Source organism: Aethina tumida, chromosome 4 (assembly GCF_024364675.1).
Source record: "Aethina tumida isolate Nest 87 chromosome 4, icAetTumi1.1, whole genome shotgun sequence".
Classification (NCBI taxonomy): Eukaryota; Metazoa; Arthropoda; class Insecta; order Coleoptera; family Nitidulidae; genus Aethina; species Aethina tumida.
The window spans coordinates 1,369,522-1,396,540 of record NC_065438.1 but is presented as its reverse complement, the minus strand read 5'-3'; the positions used below and the strand labels follow the sequence as shown (position 1 = coordinate 1,396,540).

The following is a 27,019-nucleotide window of genomic DNA, read 5'->3' as shown; positions in this document are numbered from 1 at the left end:
GAATTCTGCGGTTTAGGCGTTAAAATTTACATAAACATAAACATATTATGGGCATTATAAAATACAAATAATAATTTAAAAACTTAACTCAAGGTTAATAAAGATCTGTAGTCTCAGAAGTACCTTAAGTGACAAATAGATGGCAGTCATTGTTTGGGGAATTACCCTGGTTGAATACCAACCTTAAAAAGCTTAAGTAATCTGTTATTAATTAGTAAACAGGAAACATTGGTCAAATTGTAAGAAGAACATTGATGAAATCTTTAATGATTACCTCATGACATGGCACGACCCAACAACCAACAGTCAAAGACCAATACATGAAGTGAATATTGATTGGAACTTTGATCATGGGAAACTTGTGTGTGAGTTGAGTCCCTCGTTAACCATAATGAAACAAGAACAGCTTTGTCGTGATATTACAAAAGAATGTTTGGCGTTGTTCCACATCAATCAAACCGTTTACGTTTAATTTTTATTTTTGATTATATAATCATCAGTTGAAGTGATTGATTGAACGTAGCAAAAATATACAAATAACTGATGTATTTTAAAAACAATGGTGAAATTCAAATGTCTATTTAAAAACCTTAATTCAAGGTTAAAATAATAAATTAAATTTTCACTTGGTTATTAATAATGTCGAAAATAGTATTAGTAGTACCATAAATAACAAATAGATGGCTGTTATTGCTTGAGAAAAAATCCCATGGACCAGTACCAACCTTAAAACACCTAATCCATCCATTTCAAAGCAGCTAGTTATCTTAATCAGTGTCAGTAGTCTCAGAAACTTAAGTTTAAAGTTTCAAGAATGAATTGGTAAACCTGGAAGGTATTGATCATCTTTAAAATGTACAAGTATATCTAAAAAATCTTCTAAAATTACTTGACCTAGCTGGCACTCAAAGATAGTTGTAATTGTGCTTAATTTGCACGTTTTAATTTAATTTGTACATGGTTGTAAACAATGTTTATCAGCTATGCCTTTCAAAACATGTAATAGAGAATTATTTGTTTTAAAATAACTCAATTAAGTATTTCTAATTAACAGTTTTTGATTCCTGTACAAAAATATTATTTTGATTATTAAAAAATATCTTGAAGGTAAAAAGTGAATTAAATAATTATGAAATGTGATTTATTATGATAGAAATACAGTAAATGACAAATAGATGGCTGTTACTGCTTTAGAAAAATTCCTATGGACGAGTACCAACCTTAAAACAGTTAAGTGATTGTTACTAAAGGTGAATACTTTGAATGAACTGTCAAGGCTAGAAAATACTGGCTTTTCTAGAAAAGTAGAAGAATATTAAAAAAACTTTAAAGGTTACCTCCTGAAATGACATGTCCCAGCCAGAAAAAAATTTGAGATATAACAAAGACATAAATAAAATAAGAATATCCAAATCCTTGATCAGTATCAGTAGTCTCAGAAACTTATAAAACATAAGTTGAAAGTTTCAAGAAAGAATTAGTAATCCTGGAAGACCTGGGTCATCTTTAACATGTAGAAAAACATCCAAAAAAATTCCTAAAATGGCATGACCCAGCTGGCACTAAAAGAGAGTTACGTGGAATAAATATTGATTGAAAATTTGGTCATGGAAAAGCTGTGTGTAAGATAAGTGCCTCGTTTAATCATAACGAAACAAAAAGAGCTTTGTCATGATATTTCAATCGAGTGTTTGGCGTTGTACCACAACAAAAAAGATGAGTTTTTATTTTAATTAATAACCAAGGATCCTTCACGTCACACCTGAGCCGAAGAAGCAGTCTTAATCATGAACAAAAAACTGGAGAATGGGCCTCAAACTAAACTAATACATTTCTGCCTGTTGAAACCTGAAAAATGACCTCAAAGTAAAATATTGAAAAAATAGAAGATGTCTGTGATTTTGGGCAATATAACTATAAATAGAAATATAAATATTTTATCAAAGTACTTACAAAACCACCCTCGTATATGAATAGTAGAAGAACTTCTTGAAAACCTGAACATATTAGAATAAAAAAAGTCATCTTAAAATGTCATAGAAGTGGAGGAATAATACTTTAATAACATAAATTGATTAAATCTAAAGTTCCTTAATGACACAGATAACCTACTTTCGTCAACTTTTTCCTCTGAGAATTGTGGCAAAGTAAAATGTAAGGTTTACAATTAAATGTGTGGAAGTGTTCCACATTAACCATTTTAATTGGATAGAGACATACCCCCTGTCTAAATATAGCTAAAGCGTCCCAAGTGGTTGATATAAGAGATTAAATGTGCAACTTGACAAATTTGATATAAATGATTATTACATGTGGAAATATCCTAATGAAATTCTCCATCTCATCAACCGCCTTACTCCTTCTATGGCTTTTGTAATTCAATCTGATGCGAATGAATATGTAAATAGAAGATGTTATATTAAAATCTGAGGCGAGCATAATATAAAATGAAAACGCCCCCGTTTAATAAACGTTATTATTTTAAACCCCATATCGTGTTGCACTATTTACATTTTTCCTTACATCTATGCATAACTTGGCGGTACATTACAATTTGCGATCCAAATATGCAGACAACCAACCCGTATGCAATTCATCAACTTTAATTAATTACTACTGCGCACTTCGCCTTCTGGAACCTTTCAAATATTTATCATTCGTTGTACCGAGGAACAATGTCCTGGCAACAGCCCTCCTCTTTGTTGCCCGACTCTTAAACCCTTCTCACGCGCCAAGAAACGTCAACCAGCACCAGCTCAATCTGGTCAATTGGTGACCACGAGCCCAACCTATCGTTTCAGCCTCCCCGAACCTCGTGGCATGTAGTGCGCCAAGATGCAGAGCTTCAGCAACCTCCTGCCCTTCGCCAACTCCCAGCACCACCACCATCACCATGGCCGCCACGTGGGCCTCCACCACCCCCCGCAGCTCGTGCACCAGAACGGCTTCCGGACCGGAACGCCGCCCAGCAATCTGAGCATCGAAAGCTGCCCGGAGACCCCATCGCGCGACCTACTCGAACCCACGCCGTTCTGTTCGTCCCCCAAAACGGAGTACTCGTCGTCTCCGAAATCGCTGCAGAAAAGCCACAACCATCATCACCATTCCATACAAGAACTGATCAGACATTTCGGTAAAAAGGTGCACAATTGGCGGTCGTCGGAGAGCTACAGGCGGAACTCGTGCAGCGAGGATAACAGTCCGACTGAAAGTGACTTTCGGGGCAGGAGTAAGTCCTTGGATTGTCACGTCAGGAGGCCCAATGTCAGCGACTGTGAGGCCACCTACAGGATATACAATACCATTTTAAAAGAGGGTATGTTTATGGTGACATAGTTATGATGGTTTGATGGTATATTTACGAGTTGAGCAAAATTTATTTAAATCATTTTTCTTCAGCCAATGTGGATCCAGTGAGTATGTCTTCAGTTTCATCACAATTTTAATATGTAAAAATATGTAATAAATTTTCGATGTACAATTTATATGTAATTTTACAGAATTTACAATATACATTTTATAGTTTATACATTTTACAGTTTTCACAATACTTACTGTACTTACAGTATTTGCAGTATTTACAGTATTTACAGTGTTTACAGTATTTATAGCATTTTCAATATTTAGAATACTTACTATATTTACAGTATTTAAAGTATTTTCAGTATTTTCAATATTTTCAGTATTTTCAGTATTTTCAGTATTTTCAGTATTTACAGTATTTACAGTATTTATAGCATTTACAATCTTTAGAGTACTTACTATAGTTACAGTTTTTAAAGTATTTTCAGTATTTTCAGTATTTATTTACAGTATTTACAGTATTTAAAGTATTTACAATATTTACAGTATTTACAATATTTATTTACAGGATTTACAGTATTTACAGTATTCACAGTATTCACAATATTTGTAGTATTTACAGTATTTACAGTACTTACAGTATTTAAAGTCTTTACAGTATTTTCAATATTTTCAGTATTTACAGTATTTATAGTACTTACAATATTTACAGTATTTACAGTATTTGTTGTATTTATAATATTTATTATTCTTTCAATATTAAATTTACAGTACTTGCATTGACATATAATTTTTAAACTAAAAAATATCTTCCTGTTAAATATCTTTCGAATAATAAAGAAGTATATTCAGAAAGACATAAAATAATAAAACATAAAAATATATGAAAAATGTAGGAAACTTTAATATTACATTAAATGTTTTAATATAAAGTCAAAGACGCAAAAAATGCAGTAATAAAGTGCCCCAGGAACGTTGAAAGCTCAAGCTGGGGACTTTTCAATTTAAATTATTCTTATCACTATTTACATGTTTGAACACCTTTGTAGTAAATTATTTTTATACTACAATAAAATGTTCAGTCCTATATTAACGTTCTATTTACGGAAGTGCTCCATAAAAATAGACTGGAATAGTTAAAAAAAAAGCTCGCCCCGTTTTTATTTTCAAATGTAAGCTTATATTAAATAAAAGCGTGTTCCATTAATAATTTTAAGCTCACACCGATATTTCCCAGCATGGCTAACAAACAATTTGTTTATAAGTGGATTTTGCCGGGGCAATTTTATTGTGTTGTTGTTTTTTCCGAAGCTTTAGGGCCGGCGAGCTCCGTTCTAACGTCGGATGCAAGCTTGTTTACCTTGCCCTATAATAAATTTCATGAATGGCATTTGCAAAGGAAAACTACATTTACTCTATACGTAAATACATCGTTACTTTGTTAATTGTTTGTCCGTGATTTTAAACAGTATCACGTGTATAAATAACTTATGTACACGTTAAAAAGCTTTATAAATATGTTTATGAGGTTGTGCAAAAATATTCATAGGTTTATTGCAGGAGACTCTCCTACTTTTTATTAGTAACACGACTTAAGTCTTAAGTACTTAAGCCAGTTATTGAAATAAGCCAAATATTAAATGTGATAAGTTTAAAAATCATTTAGTCACTCTTGTTATGCAAATTTCTATTTTAAGATTAATTAGAAATAATTTTAATATCACTCCCTAATTTATTAATATAGATAACTACTTTTGGATAGATAATAAATTATTACATTCAGTTACGTGCATGCAAAATATTTGACTCAGTTTTCGGATTGTCAGGGTTCCTTAATCTTAAATAAATAAATTCTTACAAATCGATAAACTTATCTGTTATCACTTTAAAAGTACAAAACGAATAATGAAAAATTAGTCGTTGTATGTGTGGCTACAATGGCGTATTATCGTCGTCACAATAGCTTCGGTGAGCGTAATTTTTTTAATTTAAAGCCCCTCGTAGTATTAATTTATTTTCCTAGCACACAAATAAAGTTTGCCCATTTGTTGCAGTTGTGTTAATAAAAATAAATGTACGGTCGGATTGAATTAATGTTAATTAATTGGATGGCAGGGAAAACAAGGAACTGAAACTCCGTAATAACAATGCTGGTATGTTGAATAATGTTGTTTCGATCCCTCCGCATCGTCGGCGAAATAATTTAAACATGTTTTGTTTGTTTCGTATACAACGGAATTGCAATGTCGAAGGCCAGGATTGAATTAACAACTAATTTGTTATATGAGTCTTTGGAAGATAAACACAAAGTGGAACTTCATTAGAGTGGAGTTAATTTAAGGATATACGTATTTAGTTTCTGAGAATAAATGTAAATATATTAATCCCTTTAGTAAATAGGGTGTAGTATGAATTACAGGGTGGTGGAAAATATTTTTAAATGTTTTAGGGGGTGCTTCTCAGGTAAATCAATTTTTTCTAGTTTACCAACTGAAGGAACATTTAAACATGGGATTTTTTATCTTAGAAATATTTGCCTCATTTTTCATTATACACATCTTGACATAAATAAGTTGGTGGGAGCACAGAAATGGGAGATTTTTTTCCCTGTCAGGGAGACTAATTGTCCCCTTAAAACTGATAACCTTTGGTTATTGCCAATTAATTTCATCCGAGGTATCAAGGTTCAACTGTATTCCACCAGATAAACAGTTAGTTTCAGCTTCAGCAACGGTCCAATTATAAATTAATCCACTGATGCGGTTCTGTTTTGATGTACAATAATTTCACAGACACTCCCGTTGGCTGGGTTTCGGATTCAGGCATGTTTTTGTGCGCCAGACATAACCAGTCAGTTCGCAGGCAATATCGTATCAAATTTTGGTCGCTAATTACAAGCCAACAATTCCATTCAATTATATGCCGCAGATCGACCTGAAATTGACCGGGAATTGCCTCGTTCCGTACCGACGGATTCGGGTCAAGTGCTTTAAATTTCTACCTTCACCGAAATTGCCTCGGTGAAAAAATTGCGTCACAGTTGAATGGACTATAGCTAATATTTAGTGGTTTAGGTGAGATGGTATTGATTTTTTCGTTGACACCTCCATTTGTCATGGTTGTTTCTTCCTAAAAAGGGTAAAGAAGGGAAGATGAACTTTTTTATTGCCTCTTTTATCATTTAACGTCGCCTTATGTATCCAATATCTGCCTAAATGGGTTTGTTCCTCTTACATACTTAAACACCGCAGCCTACTGTCAACTAAAAGCGGCACACAAATTATGTCTTACTCCAGAATTGATTACTTTCAAAAGTAATTTATTTTTCTTTATCGAAAAAATGACAAGTTTTATTTGAATAACAAACTATATTATGAAGGTGTATCGGAAAACCATTAAGGAGTAAATGACTGATACAAATTCAATCTAGTTTTTTTTTGAAATTTAATTGGTTTTATTGAATCGTATTAAATCAGTTTTGGATGACATTTATGAACTTGAAAGTGACATTTTTATCTGATATCGCCCACTTAAAACTATTGTTTGCTGTACAATTATTTTTATATTTGTAATGTTGATTTTAAATTGACAAATACAATGCCTAAATAAATATTTTTACGGTAATATTTATTGCAGTTCTGAAGGACAGAAAAGCTGTTAAAGTAAAAATTTTTTGCTTTAAAAAGTTAAATTTTAGACAAAAATATTTAAAGTAGGTGAAATAAATTAATAAAATTATTAAAATTGGTAATTTTTTTAACACCTGGAAAATATTTGGGAAAAAATGATTTGATTTGACACAGCTTTAAATATTCTATCCAAAACTTTCTTAAATTAGTTTTCATGTTTTTATAAAAAGTTCTATTTGTTCTTTTCTTCAATTGTCGTCTAAATTTTTACAGAGAACCAATTTATTATATTTTTAAATGACTTATGATAAACTTTATTTACGTCATTAGATCAAATTAAATATTATTTTATACGTTGGTTGTGTTTCTGGGAAAAACCAGAAGAAAGATTTCTGGAAAATATTTATGATGTATATTTAGTTATTTATTGTTGAACTTATATTTATTTGAAAATAAAGCTTTTACAACTTTTTCATTCAGAAATATAAAGTCCCATTCTTGATATTTTTTGTAAATATTCTTTAATGAAATCTATTTTTTATAAAAACCTAAAAAATACATCTTTTATAAAGAGAAATAGATAATTTGACAAAGCTTTAGATATTTTATTTTCTATCCAGAACTTTACCGATTATTTATGTTATTCTTAAATTTTTATTGTTCTATAAAGTCATTAGATAACTTTTTTCATTTGTCATTCAGAATTTTATATTTTTAATATGATTTATGGCAAAACTTTTTATATGTCTCATCAAATCAAATTAAATGATTACTTTATGGGTTGTTAGTTAATGTGTTTCTGGAAAAGTTCAGAAGAATGGGTCCTGAAAAAGTATGTTGTCACATTTGAGTAGATAAAAAGACAAATAAATACATTTAAATTTTATTTTAACTTTTCTTTAAAACCTGAAAAAATCTTTATTTTATATTTTCTGTGTTTTTTATGTTTAGAGACATCACTCAAAGCTTTATTAAAACTTAAAACTTAAAACTTAAAAAGAATTTTATTATTAACTGTATATTTTAAATTGATTGAAAATTACTAAAATTTTATCATATTTATTTTATCCCCAATAAAAGTTCTATAAATATCCACGGAATAATTGAATTAAATAAAATATATAAAATAAATATACATATAACTGTATTGAAATGGATTATTTTTATTAAGCCTTCGATAGCAAATATTAATGGCATATTTTGGTTGAATATTGTTTTTATTGAATATCGAACTGAACAGAGCCATCCAATTCTGCAGGAAAACGAAATCTGGATGCACCTAATACACCATAATTTACTAGTTTAGTCGTATTGTCTTACAGACCGAAATCAACCAGGAAATTTAATCTGCATTCTCATTTATTTATCGTGCGGAGACCAAATTGGATTTGCCGTAATATTTGCATTTATTAGAATACTCGTCCGGATCGATGAGATTAATTTCACTATATTACTCTTATGATTTACCATCGGAGTCGACACAGCCAAGACTGAGAGTCGGGGATTTATAAATTTCCAACGCTGTGTTACTCGTTACCCATTATTTCGAAGATACGTACTAATTACGGATAATCCTTCCTCACTGTGTCGCGGCTATTATATTATAATCTCGCAATTAAGTTAATTTATGACGTACCAGACACGACGTCTTTGTTTTGATTAGCTCTGTGATCTCCGAGACCCCATATCGTTGTCACCTTGTCTTAATCAACTTTTCAGTTTCATCGACGCTAATCCATCTCGATTCGTTCCATTTTTATTGCCTTTAAATTACATCATTCCTATACGGCCAATTATGCTGCTTAAAACTCTTATTAAGATCCAGTCTAGTCTAAAGCGATTTTTAATTGTTTCAGGAGCCCACATCAGACAAAGATCGTTGGATCCTGAAAGGCGACGTCAGTCGCTCGGTACCATTCTGCCGCACAGAGCGTCGGACGCCTTCTTGGATCCCCATCACGCTGCCATCTTATTCAGAGATTCCCGAGGGGTGAGTTACTGATGTTTTTTTTTTCTTTCGTCGGGCTCATTACGAGTCGTTACGTTGCCAAAGGCGTGAAGAATGTCGAGTGGCTGACACTTTAACGACGATGAATTATTGTTAATTAAGTGGGCTGAGCCATTAATTGGATGTGTTTTATTTAATATTTATGATATGCTCAGGAAATAAACCTGTTGCCTACAAATACTATTGTTTTAAAGTTAATTAAGGAATGTTCTGGAAGGCTTGTCTGGACTTGAATCTAAGGAAATAATCTTATGTTAATAAAAAACATATTTTAGACATAAAACTTTTAACCTTAGCCTCAATTTAATATTTATTGCAACAATTTTAGACTGATGACGTAAAAATGCAAACCAAGTGAATTACAAAAATTGCTTAAATTATGTAACAATTCATAGAAACACTGTCATTATTATTAGAAAAGCAAAAAACCCAGAAAGTAACATTTAAATATGTAGGTAATATAAATTACATAATCTTTTTTATAGCAGTTATAATTACTATTTTTATATCACTGTGTATACACAGTTTAATTTGTGCATCAAAGTTTCCAAGAATTGTAAAAGACATCCTGCCCTTCCTGTAATGACTGTGGTGGACTATTATGTCAAAGAAGGATATTCGATAACGGAATCACTTAGAGAACTTACTCAAATTTCAAATTTTCTGCCTCACAACGAGATAAAAAGTTGGCCTCTCACGTGCTTAGGGATGGTTGTGGAAAAACTTTGATCTCTTGGGCTATAGGAGAGAACCGAAGTTTGAATTATGGCGTGACGAAGATATTGAGGGAATAATAAGGGATGTGAACAAAGTAATCAGGGATACTGATATGAAAATATTCAAAGCTTTAGGAAAAAAAAAGAATTCACATTGTTATAGAGTATTTGTTCATTTTCCTAACATATAAATTTTAAATTCATTGAAACAATTAGCACTAAAAGGGTGAAATTATAAGTTTTCTTGAAGCAAAGAAATGATTAAAAAAATTAATTACTTCTGTAAATATATTACAACTAGACTAAAATACCTATACTCCATTCACATAAAGTACGGAGTGAAGCAATAGTCATACGTAGTTCACGAACTGTCATGTGATTGTCCGGTCCAGGGCCGTATTTAATTAAAGATTTCCAAATAATATTTTTAGACAAATATTAAGAAAAAATCGATTTGGATTTAATAATTTTGTATTATTATTATTGTTATAAAGGAAGACTAGAGTTTAAAAAATACGAAATTTAGAATAAATATTCCATAAACATCAAATTTATTACTTTATTTAATTTTTGCTTTGCTAAAAAACGTATGTTTGGTAACAAATATTTTAAATAGTTCTAAAATATCAACAAAATCAATATAAGGTAATAAAATAACACAGACATCAAATTTTAATAGAAAAATGTTTTTTTTTTTTTTGGATAACTCAGTGTTTCTAAACAATTCTGAAACAAATTATAAGATTTATTGAAGCAAAGAAATAATTAATAAATTTAATTACTTCTATAAATATATTACAAATATACTATACTACCTATACTCTATTCACAAAAGGTATTGAGTGAAGCAATAGTCATACGTTGTTCACGCAGTGTCACACAATATTTCCAAATAATATTTTTAGACAAATGTTAAGGAAATATCGTTTTGGATTTAATAATTTAGCATTATTATTATTGTTATAAAGGAAGTCTAATTTAAGAAGGATTAAAAAGTACTAAATTTACAATAAACATTCCCTAATCATCAAATTTATAACTTTATTTATTTTTAAAAAAATCTTGTGTAGTTAATTTGGTGACAAATATGTTAAATTGATCTAAAATATCAACAAAATCAGTATTATAAGCTAATAAAATAATACAGTCAATAAATTTTAATAGAAAAATGTTTTTTTTTTTTTTGATGAACTCAATGTTTATAAACAAATCTGAAACAAACTACTAATAAAAAATTCAAAAGCTTTCATGACAGCTTTTTTGTGTTACATGATACCATTTTGTTATGCATTTTGAACCCAGACAAAATGTACAGAATAAATTTAATTCTGAAAATATGCATGAATAATTTTATATTTCATTTAGGATAGATATTTATTTTTATGATTAATTTATGATAATTTTATGTAGTGATTTGTATTTCTTGGATCAATTACTGAGTGTAGAAGTTCCCTGACATAATCTTGAAGGTAAAAAAAACCAATGTGATTTTGATCACTTGATGACTCTCAAGGCATAAATATAACGATGAGTATCAAGATAATTATCAGAGAAACTTGGATTTAATCAATCCAATTTGCGGTTATTTCCAAATCAATTATTCAACATGCATTTTAACATCAAAACATTAACGTAAATCAAACCGAATCGGTAATTTCAGCATAACGAGTTCCATTTCACAGAATTGTCAGTTTAAATATGCCCTCCTGTTGTGGCGAACTACGGAAGTGGCACAGTGAAGTGTGATCGCAATTCACTCCGCAGAATTCTATTACGTTATACGAAGCTGATTGTTAAAATATTCGGAAGGCCTGAGCTGTTTCGCATTCCGTCCGTAAACTTTTGACCATTACGTGATGGAAAATCGACGTCGGACTCATATTAAAGAACTTTTCGGACGGGCTTTTTTGCGTTTATTTATCCGGCAGTTAATGCGAAAGGAATTTTGTAAACACGGCAATAAAACGCTTTATGCAGCTTCACGTCTCCGATATCTAGTATAGCAAATTGCTTCCTCAATCAATTTATTGACTGCATTAAATCATAATTTTAATAAGATCGTGTTGAATATTTTAGCGTGGGTGCAGAATTACAATCCTATTTATGTTGCCTTTATTGAAGCAACACAAGCATCCGATATATTTAGCAGGCTAATTGCCAAAATATGCACAATTTGAGGAATTTCAAATTTTAAATGGGCTTTTACGACGTAGATAATGCACAAATTTTAGTTATTTGTCTTGATAAACACTAAATAAATAGCCTGAAGCCTATTTTTAATGTTTGGCAACACCCCGTGGATGTATTTTCTCAAATTCATTAAGATTAATTATAATTAAGCCAACGAAGTGTTTTCAAAATTCATGGCAATTATTCAAGTTGATTAAAATCGCTTTAAAATTAGAATTAATCTAAATTAAAACCGACTTCAACGCTCAACTCGACTATAAACAGTTTGTATATAACCATGTGCGTTTTGCTAATGAAATTTTCATTTAGTAACTTAGTCTCCTTAATTTAAATACGACCACAAAATTGGAGTACGGCTCTGGTTTTGATGCGTCAATGAGGCGCTCGCAGCGACATCGCTTATCAATTCGTCGAACATTGTATAGGTAAAGTTTTCTGCACCGTTGTCGTCGGTTTCGTGTCGGTGCTGCTCTCTCGAATCGAATTTTGTAAACTCGTATCTGGATTGATTTAAACGTTTTATGCAAACTTAATGATTATTTCCGGTATAATTTGGCGGTTATGGCCAGTTTTACTCAACCCCAACTAATATTAATGTTTTTCCTGAGTGGTTACTCTAAAATTTAAATTTATTTCCTCAGTTTCCAAGTTGTTTTTCCTTTTCAATTAATTGATACTTATCCTTGAGTTGGACATTACTGTCTGTAAATAACAAACAGATAATACGGTCTTTGTTCTCGGGGCATGAAAAGCTGGTTCATTAATATTAAATGATGTGCATCTACTTTTAACGGATCTAATAATTGTTCGGTTGGCAAACATAAATGTGTATAATTATGTTTTATCTTGGACGGTTGTTTACTACAGAAATTCCCGGCAAATTAGTACGCACGGTTATAAGTTCTAATTCCGTCATCAGAAGTTGTACAGTGAGTTCATGAGCTGTTTCTGAAAGGCTCTAGTATGTTAACTGGGGATTTCCCAGAACTATTGAGTAATATAAAATAAGGAAGTAAATTTACGTGATTGATTTTTTAAATGTCATCACCATATACTTGTTAACATGTATTTTTAATATAACTTATAACTCAACTTTAGTTATTAATAATTTTAATTTAATTCTAAAATTTTAAATTAGTTTCAGTTATTTTTAGTTTTATAATGTTGAATTATAGTGAAGTTTTATTATCAGGGTTTGAGTTATTTTTTCTATTTAACATTGTAAACAATTTTTATAAAAATTAATGCCATAAGATTGTTTGTCAAGATTATGTTCTTATTATTATCTTAACCAATATTTAAAATATATTTAACGAATTATTTTGTTTTTTCTATTTTTGGTGAATGAAGATATGTGAAAATTTGTTTTCTTCATTTATGCTTTTAATTTTTATAATTATATTTTAACAATTTGTTGCTATAAAACTATTTTACAAGAATAAACAAGATTTTAATTTCGTTTTCAGTGATGTGATTATTTTTGACTTATATTACTACTAAAATTACTCAATTTTGGAAAATGTTTTACTCAAATTTTATTTATATTTAATATATAAATGAATATTAAATATTTTTTATTTAGTTTTTGTTTATTTTAATAAATAATGAATGGTTTTCAAACGAATTATTTTAATCCGGGATTGAAAATTATTTAAAAAAAAATTATTTTTGATTATTTTTGATCAAATATTCAATAAATAACTATATATTTAGATTTTTTCTTCGTTTATAATTTTACAGGATTTATTTTTGATAATTTTTTATAAATATTAGTAATATATTCTAATTTTTGGAAAAAATATAAAAATAAAAATAAATTCTTTTAGGATAATATTTTTTATTAATATTGTTTAATTTATTAATTATTATCCTTCATAAGACTTTATTTAATTTGATTAACTATATTTTTGCTCTTTTTTAGTGAGTTTTATGTATAATTTGATATTAAATATGAAAGATTATTAAATTAATCAAATTTTTCGTTTTAACGATAATTTTTAATTACCAAAATTTCAATAAATGAGAATATATTTTTCTTTATGATCAGTATTCTTATTTTTCGTTTTTTCTGCAAACATAATGAACATTTATAATTTATAAGTCTATTTTAATTCAAATAAACATTTTTTTATTAATTTTTGGTTATATTTTTTGATGTATAGTTAAATATTAACAAATTTAGTGACGTAAAATGAATTCAATTTTGTTTAAAAAGTTTTTTAAATAATTAATATTAAATATTTACATTTTTTGTGTAATTTGGTACAATCATCAAACATAAATCTTTTTTGTTTTTAATATACAAACAAAGTTGAGAAGTTTTTTAGTAATGTTTATAAAATTTTTTAAACAAATTAATGTGCTAAGAATATTTAATACTCTCACAAAACAATTTTTTCTTTTCTATTGACATTTTGTGGGCTGAAGTATGTTTACATGATTGATTTAATGATTGTTATCATGAATCAATATTGTAAACAATTATTTTTTGTGTGAATTATAATTAAATTAGATCTACACAAAATTTTAATTATTATTTCTATATACACTTAATAATTTTCTATTTTAGTCAGATATATGAATATATAAAACTTCCATTTTTCATTTTCGGTGTTATTGTTTAATGTTATTGTTGTAGGCCTGTGTAAAAACATTAGTTGTTAGTAAAAGGTCGAGGTTTTTATATAATTATTTAAATTAGTAGTTAATAAACATTTATTATGTAATAAACAAATAAGACTTGGTAGTAAAGTATTTAATACTGGCGCATCCACCATTTTCTTAATCGGCCACATCTGGCGTTAGGTCCCCCATCTGCCCAAATCGGCTCAACTAATCACCGGTTGCATCCCGTCGGCCCTCAAATCGGCCCGTTTCTGCGTGCACTCCGACTCTCCCCCCGGGGGACCCGCTCTTGTGCGTCGGTACGGTCCACACTTCCAAGGTCGACCGGATCCGCCGAAACAGGAGCAACAAAGACGGGCAACGACGTTCCCGGTGCGCCGTTCGCTCAAATGTTTATCAATTCATTACCGACGCAGGCGTGATACATATTTTTCGCGTTTTCGTTCGCATTAACGTGTGCGACGACACACACACTTGGCGGCGGTTGATTTTCGTGGCGGTTCTTCGTGTTGGGGCCCCGGACCGGTCGGCGGTGTGCGGTAAAAGTGCGGCGCAAAAGGTACGGCCGGAGCGACGGCGAGAGTCGGCGGAGAGTGCAACAAGTGTGGTTATAATTTATTTAGTCGGTTGCGGTGGTTTTTGAAACGGTTTATTGGTCCAAAATTTGTTGACAACGCTTTTGGCTGCGGTGACCTGGATAACTTACTTTGTTTTTCGAAATTGGGTCAAATTTTCCTTCCGGTTGAGTTTTATGTAGGTCACTGTTGCCAAAAATCTATATAATATACTGCTATTCAGGCTGTCCGTTTAAATATTATTTTGTTGTAAGGTTGACAGGGGCAAACACCCACGTTTATTACCATAAAATATAATTTCAATTTTGTGTACACATAAAGGAGCATGATTTAATGGATTTATTTTTAATTTATAAGCAATAAATAAAATAATACCGTCCATAACTTAAGATGCTGATTTAAATTTAAGTTTTTAATCCCAGGAAACTTTAAAGTGTAAGGTAAAAAGCTTTTAACGAATCTTTCCATTAATTATTATTCAAAAAAGGCACTTTATAATAAATTACTTTGTTATAATGTATTCTAAATATTCATAAAAATGTGGTTGATTAGTTATTAACAGGTTTTATTAGAATTTTCCGTCAAATATTGAAACATTAAACGTATATTACAATAATGATAGGAAAATTTCATGAATTCACATCCAAATATGGAGATACAAGATGGTTGTATTGCTCTGTATATTTACTGCCATAAAATGGTTATTATAAACAACTTATTACGTGTTGTTTATCAATACAGTGTATTTAATATTTAACTCCTAAACATTAATTACTGTCATATTTTCTACAGTTTTCATACACTACGTATGTTAAAATTAACTAATATTTATTACATTTTAATGTATGTTGATAGTTTTTTACATAATAACATAATTAACAAAAATTTACTATAGTAATTTTAATACTTTATTGAAACACCATGTAAATATAATATAAAATTGGCAGTTTTTTGATGTCTTTATTTATAATTGAATTTAGCTCTAAGACATCTTATCTTAAGGTAAATTTTAAGATTTATAAAAATAAAAGTTGAACTTCTAATACTTTATTGAAACACCGTGTATATAAATAAAATTGTCAGTTTTTAATGTATTTATTTATCATTGAAATCAGCCCTAAGAGAGCCTATCTTAAGGTAAATTTTAAGATTTACAATAATTAAAGTTGGACTTCTAATTCTGTATTGAAACACCATGTATATAATATAAAATTGTCATATTTTAATATTTTTATTTATCATTGAAATCAGCTCTAAGAAAGCTTATCTTAAGGTAAATTTTAAGATTTACAATAATAAGTTGAACTTCTAATTCTTTATTGAAACGCCGTATATATATATATATAATATATATGTCTTTATTGTCAGTTTTTAGTATTTTTATTTATCATTGAAATCAGTTCTGTGATAGCTTATTTAAGGTAAATTTTAAGATTTATAATAAAAGTTGGACTTCTAACACTTTATTGAAACACCGTGTATATACAATACAATATAAAATTGTCAGTCGATATATACAGAAAATTCTCATCCAACTTCAATAAATAATAACCTGTTCATAATTTCATAAATATACATTTGAATTATTATTTTTTAATAAAACCTAAATAAAAGAGTATTTATAAAATAGTTAATTATCAGTAATAATATAATACTTACTTCGTAATTCGTTTTTTTTCCATTACTCGAATCATTAAATATTAAACCAATAAATATACATCTTGATAGATAATTAGAAACACGCACAACTTGTCCAAATATAGAGAAACCCTATACTATACCCTGATGTTAAATGAAGGTTATTAATAAATAGATCCGGTACGCCTCAGGAATTTAAAATTAAAGAATTATATTATCGAGTACTGCACGTAAGATTTATGAATCTATATTTTAGGATCAAAGTTATGTACCCACCGCACCAGAACTGTATGTGTATTATTTTGAAGTCTGCGAGATTTATTACATTTTTATGAAAATAAAATCGAGGAGCATTCGCCTATATTTAAATTCGGCACGGTGGGACAACAATAAAGATAAGGTTTGGACGTACTTGAAATGCGACATTTTTCTATGGCCGTGCAATAATTGTGCAATACATTCATAAAACCAATGAATCATACATGGATCTCGAAGTTATTTGGTGACATGTGCTCCTCTCGAGAAACGCCGACCTTGGCTAAATTTGGCCACTGTTTAGAAAAAAAATGCAACAAACAATTTAAACTCATCGTTTAAAATCCGTTCCAGTTCGAATAATATTGTGGTTTGGTCGGTGACGTGATGCTTAAAAAGTAAATTCTGAAATTGTATATAAGAAATAAAAACTGACAATTATATTATAAATTTATTATAGTTTTTATACTTGAATAATGAAAAATGATTTAATGAGTATCGATAAGTTCTAAAACTTCAATTATTCAAACGTCAATTGTATTATTCATCAACAGTGTTAATTTATTCATAATTTTTATATTTAAATATGCACAGAACATTTTATTTTTTATTTGGAAGAGTAAAAGTTTTAATGAAATACGATTTAATGAGTATAAACTTCAATAACAGTTCTAAAATTTCAATTATACAATTGTCAACTATATTATTCATCAACTGTGTAAATTTATTCATAATTTTTACTTTTGAATATGCACAGAATATTTTATTTTTTATTTGGAAGAGAAAATGTTTTAATGAAAAATGATTTAATGAGTATAAACTTTGATAACAATTCTAAAACTTCAATTATTCAAGTGTCGATTGTATTATTCATCAACTGTGTAAATTTATTCATAATTTTTATATTTGAATATGCACAGAACATTTTATTTTTTATTTGTAAGAATAAATCGTTTAATGAAATGAGTATAAACTTCAATAACAGTTCTAAAACTTCAATTATACAGTTTTTAATTGTATTATTCATCAACTATGTAAATTTATTAATAATTTTTATACTTGAATATGCACAGAACATTTTATTTTTTATATTAAAGTGTAAAAGTTTTAATGAAAAATGATTTAATTAGTATAAACTTCAATAACAGTTCTAAAACTTCAATTATACAGTTGTCAACAATACTATTCATCAACTGGGTAAATTTATTCATAATTTTTACATTTGAATATGCACATAACATTTTATTCTTTATTTGGAAGAGTAAAAGTTTTAATGAAAAATGATTAATGAGTATAAACTTCAATAACAGTTCTAAAACTTCAATTATTCAGTTGTCAATTGTATTATTCATCAACCGCATAATTTTTATAGTTGGGACAGTAAATTTATATATAGGACAGTAAATGTTTTAATGAAAAATGAGTAGAAACTCCAATAACAGTTCTACAACTAAACTAAAGTGATTGTCACAGATTGTCTGTCTACTCATAAAGACATGTTAATCTAATTTTTTATTGGACGTCAATATTTGTGCAGGCTTTATCTTAATATTAATTAAATTGTTTGTTGAGTTAATTTCAACAACTCCTACACATATTAATTTGTATTTGTTGTCGTACAAATTGCCAACAAATATTATATATTCCATGACATCATTGTGTACATCGTGCACGTTTACTCGACGAGCTATTTCGATGGGAAGTTATTGAATGTTTTGACCAGATCCTACGACCAGTTTCGTTTGGTAAAAAAATCGATTTGTTTGTTTCCTACCGTGTGCCAAGCGACGCCTTTTATAAATTGTGTAATTGTCGAGAAGTGTAATAAGGTTAACTCGTCCAATTAGTTTGATTGAGTTTTTAATGAGCCGTAATTCAGGGGTCCTCGATGCAAATGGATTTTTCACCGTCGATGGTTTTCTATTTGTTTTAATTAGCTTAAGGCCCGACACAATTAGCGTGGAAAGTGTATTGCATTTATTTTAAGAACAAAGGTTTTGGTTGATTTATAAATTTTTAACACAAAAAAATGCGTTCTAACTGATGTGACAAGGATTTTTGAGTGAACTGCTCTAAAAATATGCCTCCTACACATTCAAGAGAATTATATTGATTCAAACAATACGTACTTTCCTAAATTTAATAAATAAGTGTGTCAGAGATATGGAATATTATGTCTATTTAATCAAAATTACAAAATATATTTAAACAAATGTTGTGTTAAATATTTCAAGTTAATAAATATTATTAATTCAGCTCTTATTGAAACAAGCGGAGTTATCTTAAATCCTCTTCAAATAGACTTTGGTCCTGCATCAATATTTTATCAAGATTTTTATGAAACTGTATTTTTAAAATATTAAATAACCTTTGTTTAAAGACCCTCAATTCTATAAGCTGATTACTTCACTCCCAATTTAGAAAATAATGAACAATTTTACCAAAATTCAATTACTAAAGAAGTAAGGTATCAGGGTTATTGGAATGGGGTGAAAAAAATTCAACCTACACAACATTATTTTGTCCTATAATGTTTTATATTGAATATATATAATATTTCCTGTCCAAAATACTTAATTATTAATAAAAACAAAGGAGTACAATTAATATTTAATACAGCCCTTTTAAACCGTTGGAAAACCATGCTGATAAACTAAAACTGGACTTAAAAGTGAACTAAAAGGAACAATGAATCCACAAGTCACAAGTTCATCGTAACCACCCACGACAAATCGATGGATATAACGTGAACTGGACACGATTAAATTTGTTGGGGTGTACGCTATTACTTAGACAATGTTCAAACGTTTACACTCGGTGGACGGTTCGCCGTTGGACAGAAGATACAAAGGCCCAAGCCCGCCAAACACACCCCCTGTCTCCACAGGAATTTGGAACTGGTACACCAGATTCGCCACCAACGTCAAGAAGAAGCAGTTGCTGTCACCGAAAGCTTTCATTCGGAGGGCTTTGGTATGTCTGAACGGGGTCGTATGACATTAAAACATAAATTATGAATTGACGTTAAGTGTACGTGCCTAATTTAGGGCGACATTATGACGGAATTGATCCCATAATGTAATATTCATTAGGTACGCCGGAGCTTTTACACTGATTGAGCAAATTTTCTCGTCAATTGATTTAAGTCATTTGAGAAGACACAAGTAATTTCATATCAATTCGACTGAACTATTTACGCAATTTTATAGTACTTAGATAAGTTAATTTACATTCGACTATGCTGTAATTCCATTTCAATAAATTAAAACCTATAATTTATATTTTTTATATGGAAATACGAGAGTAGGAAATGCCTAACGTTAATAATATGTTTAAAATTATAATTTAAAACTATAAATAATAAAATTAAATTTATACATAATTTGTATAATTCAACATGCACGGAATATTTTATTTTTTATATGGAATATAATTATAATTATACAATTTTTAGTTGTATTTTTTATTAAATGTGTAAATTTATTCATAAAACCTGTAATAAATGCCCACAGACTATTTCATTTTTTCAATTGTATTATTTATTAACTGTGGAAATTTATTTAACCAAACACTGACAGAATATTTTATTTTTTATATAGAAAAGACAGAGTTCTTCATGAAAAGGCAATTTAGAAGAAATCCAAACGAGAATAATATTTCTAAAGTTTATAGTTATACAATTTTCAGCTGTATTATTTGTTAGCTGGGTGAACTAGTTTATAATTTCTATAGTCAAATACTCACAGAATATTTCTTTTACTATATGGAAATGGAAGGACTTTCTAATGAAATATTATTTTATATAAACCCACAGAATATTTTACAGTTTTTATGAAACATCATTAAAAAAATTAAATTGTATAAATTTACAGAAATTTAAAACAAATTATAAAAATACATTTTTAATTTCCTCTCCCTCTCAACAGAAGTTATTTGACGTCAAAAGTTAAATTATATAAACGCCACATAATAAAGCTTTTTGTTAATTAGTTCTTTTGCTGCCTGTTATTCCAGCGGGTCAGGATTAACCCTTTCGTTTTAATCCTTTATACTGTTTCAAAGTCGATTAACAAATCCATCAACTTTTTTCGCCTCTGGCCTCATCTAATAATCAAAATGTCCTTTTTGTTGCAGCTGCCCGTGGCCGATCCATTCCTGGAGAAAGTTAACATCTCTGATTTAGGTAAGTTCATCATACGAATTAAAATCCTGATCCCGTTTCACACAATTTACGCTAAACAGCGTTAATTAATGGAGCGACAACATTTATCACTTTACTATTGTTTGCCCCGAGCAAACATTAACATCACACTCTTCAGAGATAAATGTTAAAATTAAGCGAGTCTGTAACAAATTGATGATACGTTCATTCAGTCGCAAATTAATAATTGTGCAGTCGACAACAAATAGTGCCCAACTAAAATGTATTACAAAAGCGCCGATCGATATTTCCGTAAGTTTTTGTGGTATTTTTGGAATGCCCGGAATAGAACAATTTGAGGGAATTTGATTGCATCGAAACGGCATTCGGCATATTTTTAGGCAACATCCCGACGCATTTAGCGTGAAATTAGCGATGCGTTTTCTTGGCGTTTTACATTTTGATTTACTGCCACACTATTCAGCTCTCGGCAAATAAATTCATTAGTGCAATTTAATGCGATTTATATTGGGTTCTGGTGGTGTAATTTCGCATTTCGACGTGTTTATGCATGTGGAAATGCGGGATATATTTAGAAATTGATCTGCGAATGTGACATTGACCGAGAATCTGCAAACAGTGATTTATTTTGTTGTCGATGTGAGTGTTTGTTCTGGTCGTCGATTGGCTTTTGTAGTGGTAACAGATGCAAAATAATAGGTTTATGTAATTTATTTATAGACTGGCGGGCTCGGTGGTAACGGTTCTCAATTTCCTTCCTGAATATTAATATAATAGTCCTATAATATGACACTTTTATGTTTAATAAATAAAAAAAATACATTTAATGTAGTGCAACAAATAATAATGAACTAGCTCACTTCAGTTGAGCTATAAATATCATGTGACTTAATGGAATTTTCAAATGGGAAAAATAATATGAATAATATACTATATTAAACATTTTATTTATTTTTAAATTCAATTTTGGACTAAATGTAATATATATTTTTTTAAATATATAAAGAAAAATATACTCTGACAGATTCAGAGTTATTTATTTCATTTAAATATATTGTGGCTTCTATATTTTCAAATTTTCTGCTAAAAATATACTTATTTTCCTGACTGTTTTTACTAAATATATAAATAAATTAATATGAATGTGCTTTAAATAATTTATTTATTCCTTTTAAAAGTACTCTGGTTTGTATGTTTTCAAATGTGTTGCTAAAAACATACTTATTTTCTTGACTGTTTTTAATAAATGTGAAAATAAATTAATATGAATGTGCTTTCAGACTTCTCTTAATGTTTTTCCTTTCAAAAATACTTCAGATTTTGTCTTTTTAAATGTATCAGTATATACAAATATATTTTTACTTACTGTTTTTTCTAAATGAATAAGTAAAATAATTTTAGTTTTTTTTTAATATACCTATAAAAATATATTCTGACATAGCTGTAATTTTATTTATTCCTTTTAAAAGCTCTTTGGGTTGTATGTTTTCAAATGTTTTGCTAAAAACATACTTATTTTCCTGACTGTTTTTACTAAATGTGTAAATAAATTAATATGAATGTGCTTTAAACAATGGAATAAAAACAGACTTCTCTTAATGTTTTTCCTTTCAAAAATACTTCAGATTTTGTCTTTTTAAATGTATCAGTATATACAAATATATTTTTACTTACTGTTTTTTTCTAAATGTATAAGTAAAATTATATTAATGTTTTTTTTAATATCTCAATAAAAATATATTCTGACATAGGTTTAATTTTATTTATTTCTTTTAAAAGTGTTCTGGCTTATATGTTTTCAAATGTGTCCCTAAAACATAGTTATTTTTCTGACTGTTTTTACTAAATGTGTAAATAAATTAATATGAATGTGCTTTAAAAAATACATAATAATATAAATATTATTAATGATTATTTTAATATATCAATCAAAATATTCTGATATAATTTTTAATTAATATTAATGTACTTTAAAAAATGAAATAAAAATATATCTCATTTAATATTTATTGATTGCTCAATCCATTATTTTTTTTTTTTCAAATATAATTAAGGTATTATTAAGGGTTTTTTATGTATGAATAAAAATATTCTAGACTAGTTATGGTCTGGATATTATTTAATTTTTCTCATAAAATATAATCTTGTCAATTAAATGTCTACATCAGTTTGCTTCGTTATTTTTTGGCCACTTTACGAATATAAATAAAAACCATTTTCAAATAAAATAAGCTCCTGTCAATTAAATGTTAACATGTTTACATCAATTTGCTTGTAATGATGTAAGGTACTCGAAAATAAATGTAATACCAGCCGTGGAATTCGATTAATTTTTTCACAATTTTTAAACATATTTTGTTTGCATGCCAGCAAAATAATTTAACGTTCAGACAGACTAATGCACACGTCTGGAACAACACACCAACTCATTAGCTTTTTGGTCGAAATATAAAAACATGGTAATTTTTTAAAAGCTTCTATTACGGCCCAGCTGTAGGAATATTAATACCTATTATTCATCTAAGTGTACAATGAAATAAAACCAAACATTAAATAATTTTGGACGACAATTCATGAAACGGTTAATTAATAATAACGGGTACTATAATTAGTCAAAGCGTGCCATTGATATTGGCCGGTGGCACCTGCCAAAAAATACATTATGGACCGTCAAAACATGTTATAACCACCGACTATTTTAGACCCCGGGTCTCGGAGGCACAGATGCAAAAGACATCATTCAAATAACTCATTATAAACCATAAGTTATGCACATGAAACGCCGAAATTGGCCGGTTATCGGATTTTTTTCGGCGTTGGCCTTACGGGACGCGGAACTGATACCGGCGGGCACCGTCTACAAGTTTGTGTGTCGACGCCTGGCCGCACTCTCTGGACAGTATTTTGGCAATTGGTCGGCGTCCAATTATAAATCCCGGTGTTTGTCAGTCGACGTTGCACCGCGGCCGGGTTACCTCTCGTTCCCCGTGGAAATGGCGACGGAAATGTGAAAAATGTTTGCCTTCCAGCGTCGCAACCTCTTCGGCGAACATTCGACGGTTGTTGCCAGTCGGTGATTTTGGTGAACTGCGGTCTACGTGCCTGTTTTCAATCGGTTACATTCCTTTCAAACTTATATTTATTTACAGTGGATGGGCTTAGATGAAATTACAAAGAGAGGTCGAGGTACATTTGATGTCTGTTAAAGCTTTAAGCTTTTGTCGTCAAAGGCAATCAGTCCATCTTTGCCGGCTTAAGTTTTAAGTATTATTAAAATGTGTGTCGCAAGAAATGGTTCAAAAATATCTGGCTCTCATCATTTTCCCCAGAAATACATTTGAGTGTCGGAATTGACCACTCCACTGTTACGTGCCTCACTTAATCTCCTCTTTGTAATTTCTATTTCTACCTTACCCATAAATTACTTCCAGGCTAAAATTAACTCAGACAACAGCAAAGAAACAACAACAAATAAAATAAACCTCTTGTTTACACCACCTCTCCCCCACAACTCCACTATTATTATTAAAACAACAAGAATAAACAAAGACTTGAAGTGCAGACTTTTGCAATGGTGAATACTGCGAAAACGGGGCATGCTACGTCTAAATATTTACTCGAATCATGTTCATGTCGTGTTACCAACCGTCGAGGAGGAACGCGAGATCTATAGCATCGATCAGATCAAGGAGTTCGAGGACGTGTCGCAGGGTTACAAAGACTGGCTCGCCGAGTTACTCGAAAAAGGTTTGATTTTGTGTGGTCCGATGAGTGATGGATAAAAAGTGCTTCTATAAATAAATCACTGGTTTGTTTTGAAACGACACTCGGTTATAGCTTTTTATAAAGTGATGGGGATAAAAATATTTTCCCTATAAAATTGGAAAATCAATGTTTGCCTAGCCATCTGGCTCTAACAAGTTCCTACATGCTGAACGGATTTTATGCTCCGGGGTGGCTGTTTATCCTGGAAATTTTGCATAAATTTTACATAAAAATATTACAGTCCGTCCTTGGGGGATATTACAGCATATTTTGATGAATGAAATTGGAAATTTTATGTGACAAAGGACAATAACCAATTTACAGCTGGAGCTTTATATTTTTCAATTCTTCGTCGTTAACTGGTTCATAATAATAAATAGGATCATGATTAAGTATTTTAATAATTATCAAATTCAGACATTGTATAACTAAGTTATGTTTTATCTAAAACAAATGGTTTGTTTTTACTTATGGGAATAAAACTGTACTTACAAATTTACATTCTTAAATTGGCTTGTCACCAATTTAAATTAATTTAATTACTTTTTTATGAAAATATACAAAGAAATTGATAAAAGGTGTTTCTAAATATAGGAATAAAAACATACTTCATTTAATCTTTTTCCCAGGTTTACTAATAGTTTGAATTATGGCCAAATTCAATAATTTAATAGCTGTTAAATTATATACAGTGGTGAATATACATATTTTATTTACTATTTATATCAAAATATACAAAGAAATTAACAAAAGGTGTTTCTAAATATAGGAATAAAAACATACTTCATTTAATATTTTTTCCAGGTTTACTAATACTTTGAATTATGGCCAAATACAATATTTTAATAGCTGTTAAATTATATACAGTGATGAATATACATATTCTATTTACTATTTTTATCAAAATATACAAAGAAATTAATATAAGGTGCTTCTAAATATAGGAATAAAAACATACTTCATTTGATATTAAATAATTTAAATTATGGCCAAATATAATGATAAATTATATACAGAGTTGTATATACTTATTTAGCTTCAGTTTTGTTAGTTGGTGCAGAATATTTGATGAATTTAAAAACTTAAGAGCACAATTTTAGTCAATATTTCACAATAATAAATCATTTATAATTTATTCAAGTAATGTAATATAAAATTTCTTAGAATTAGATTCATTTTAATCAATATCATTTTAATTACAATATATAGCCAAACTAATTGAAGTAGACTGTTCAAACTTTCAATATATTTTAATTGAATTTTTATGGTCGTTATTTTTGTTTCCCCCAGATGTGCAATTTTGAAACTTTCGTACTTTCACACGTTACTAAATGACCGAGTCTTTGTTACTTTAAAATATATTGAAACATTTCAAAGACGTATTTTATTTACGTGCTTTTAAGGGGAACATTTTCAGCATTATCGTTTCTATATAAAACGCCTGAAGTTACTTCTTAGCTTAAAATGTTTCTAGCTCTGAAGTTTTATTATAAAATTTAATTTGTAAGCTCTGAGGCGTTAGTTTAAAGCGATTTCCATTTTTCCAGACGTGTGAATTTAAACAATTCCACCTTTTATAAATGATGTAACGTTTTCCAGGAAACTCTTCCTTTGATATTATAAAGGTTACGAATCAAACGCTTGTTTCTCTAGTTATAAGATTTTGTTTTAAAAATACATGAGCTTTCCACAAAGCTCCTTTGTGTATCACGTATGTTCGTTTTATAAATTGAGATTCCACTGTGAGCCCAATAAAGCCGGATTTGTTGTTACATTTTCATTTACTTTATGTGGGTCCTTTTTTAATAAACCTGTGCCTGACCTTAAAGTAATAATAAAGACTAGTCTGTGGTTGATATTGTGTTTAATAATTGGTTTTCATTTGCAGAAGAGGATGAGTCGCAGATATTCGTCAAGTTCTTCAAGTTTCACAAGTGTTATGATCTCATCCCGACTTCAGCCAAATTGGTTGTGTTCGACACTCAACTACTGGTCAAAAAGGCCTTTTTTGCTCTTGTATATAACGGTAAGTTATTTAACTTCAATTTAATTTTCTTTTTAATTAAATTCCATCAATTGTTTTGATGTTTTTTCACATTTAAACAACTTAAACTAAATTTAAAGTGTCAAGGACTTTTTTGAGTTAGTTTAAA

The 27,019-nt window shown here is 29.4% G+C and overlaps 1 protein-coding gene across 2 annotated transcripts in view; it reads left to right on the top strand.

Moving 5' to 3' along the window:
- Nucleotides 1-27,019, top strand: part of LOC109600716 (5'-AMP-activated protein kinase subunit gamma-2) — a 77,441-nt gene that overhangs the window by 46,486 nt on the left and 3,936 nt on the right. For both annotated transcript variants that reach the window (XM_020016893.2, XM_049966595.1), the window contains 3 exons: nucleotides 8,789-8,922; nucleotides 21,074-21,122; nucleotides 26,755-26,892. In XM_020016893.2, the coding sequence (XP_019872452.2) occupies nucleotides 8,789-8,922; nucleotides 21,074-21,122; nucleotides 26,755-26,892 (321 nt within the window). The remainder of the gene's footprint in view (nucleotides 1-8,788; nucleotides 8,923-21,073; nucleotides 21,123-26,754; nucleotides 26,893-27,019) is intronic.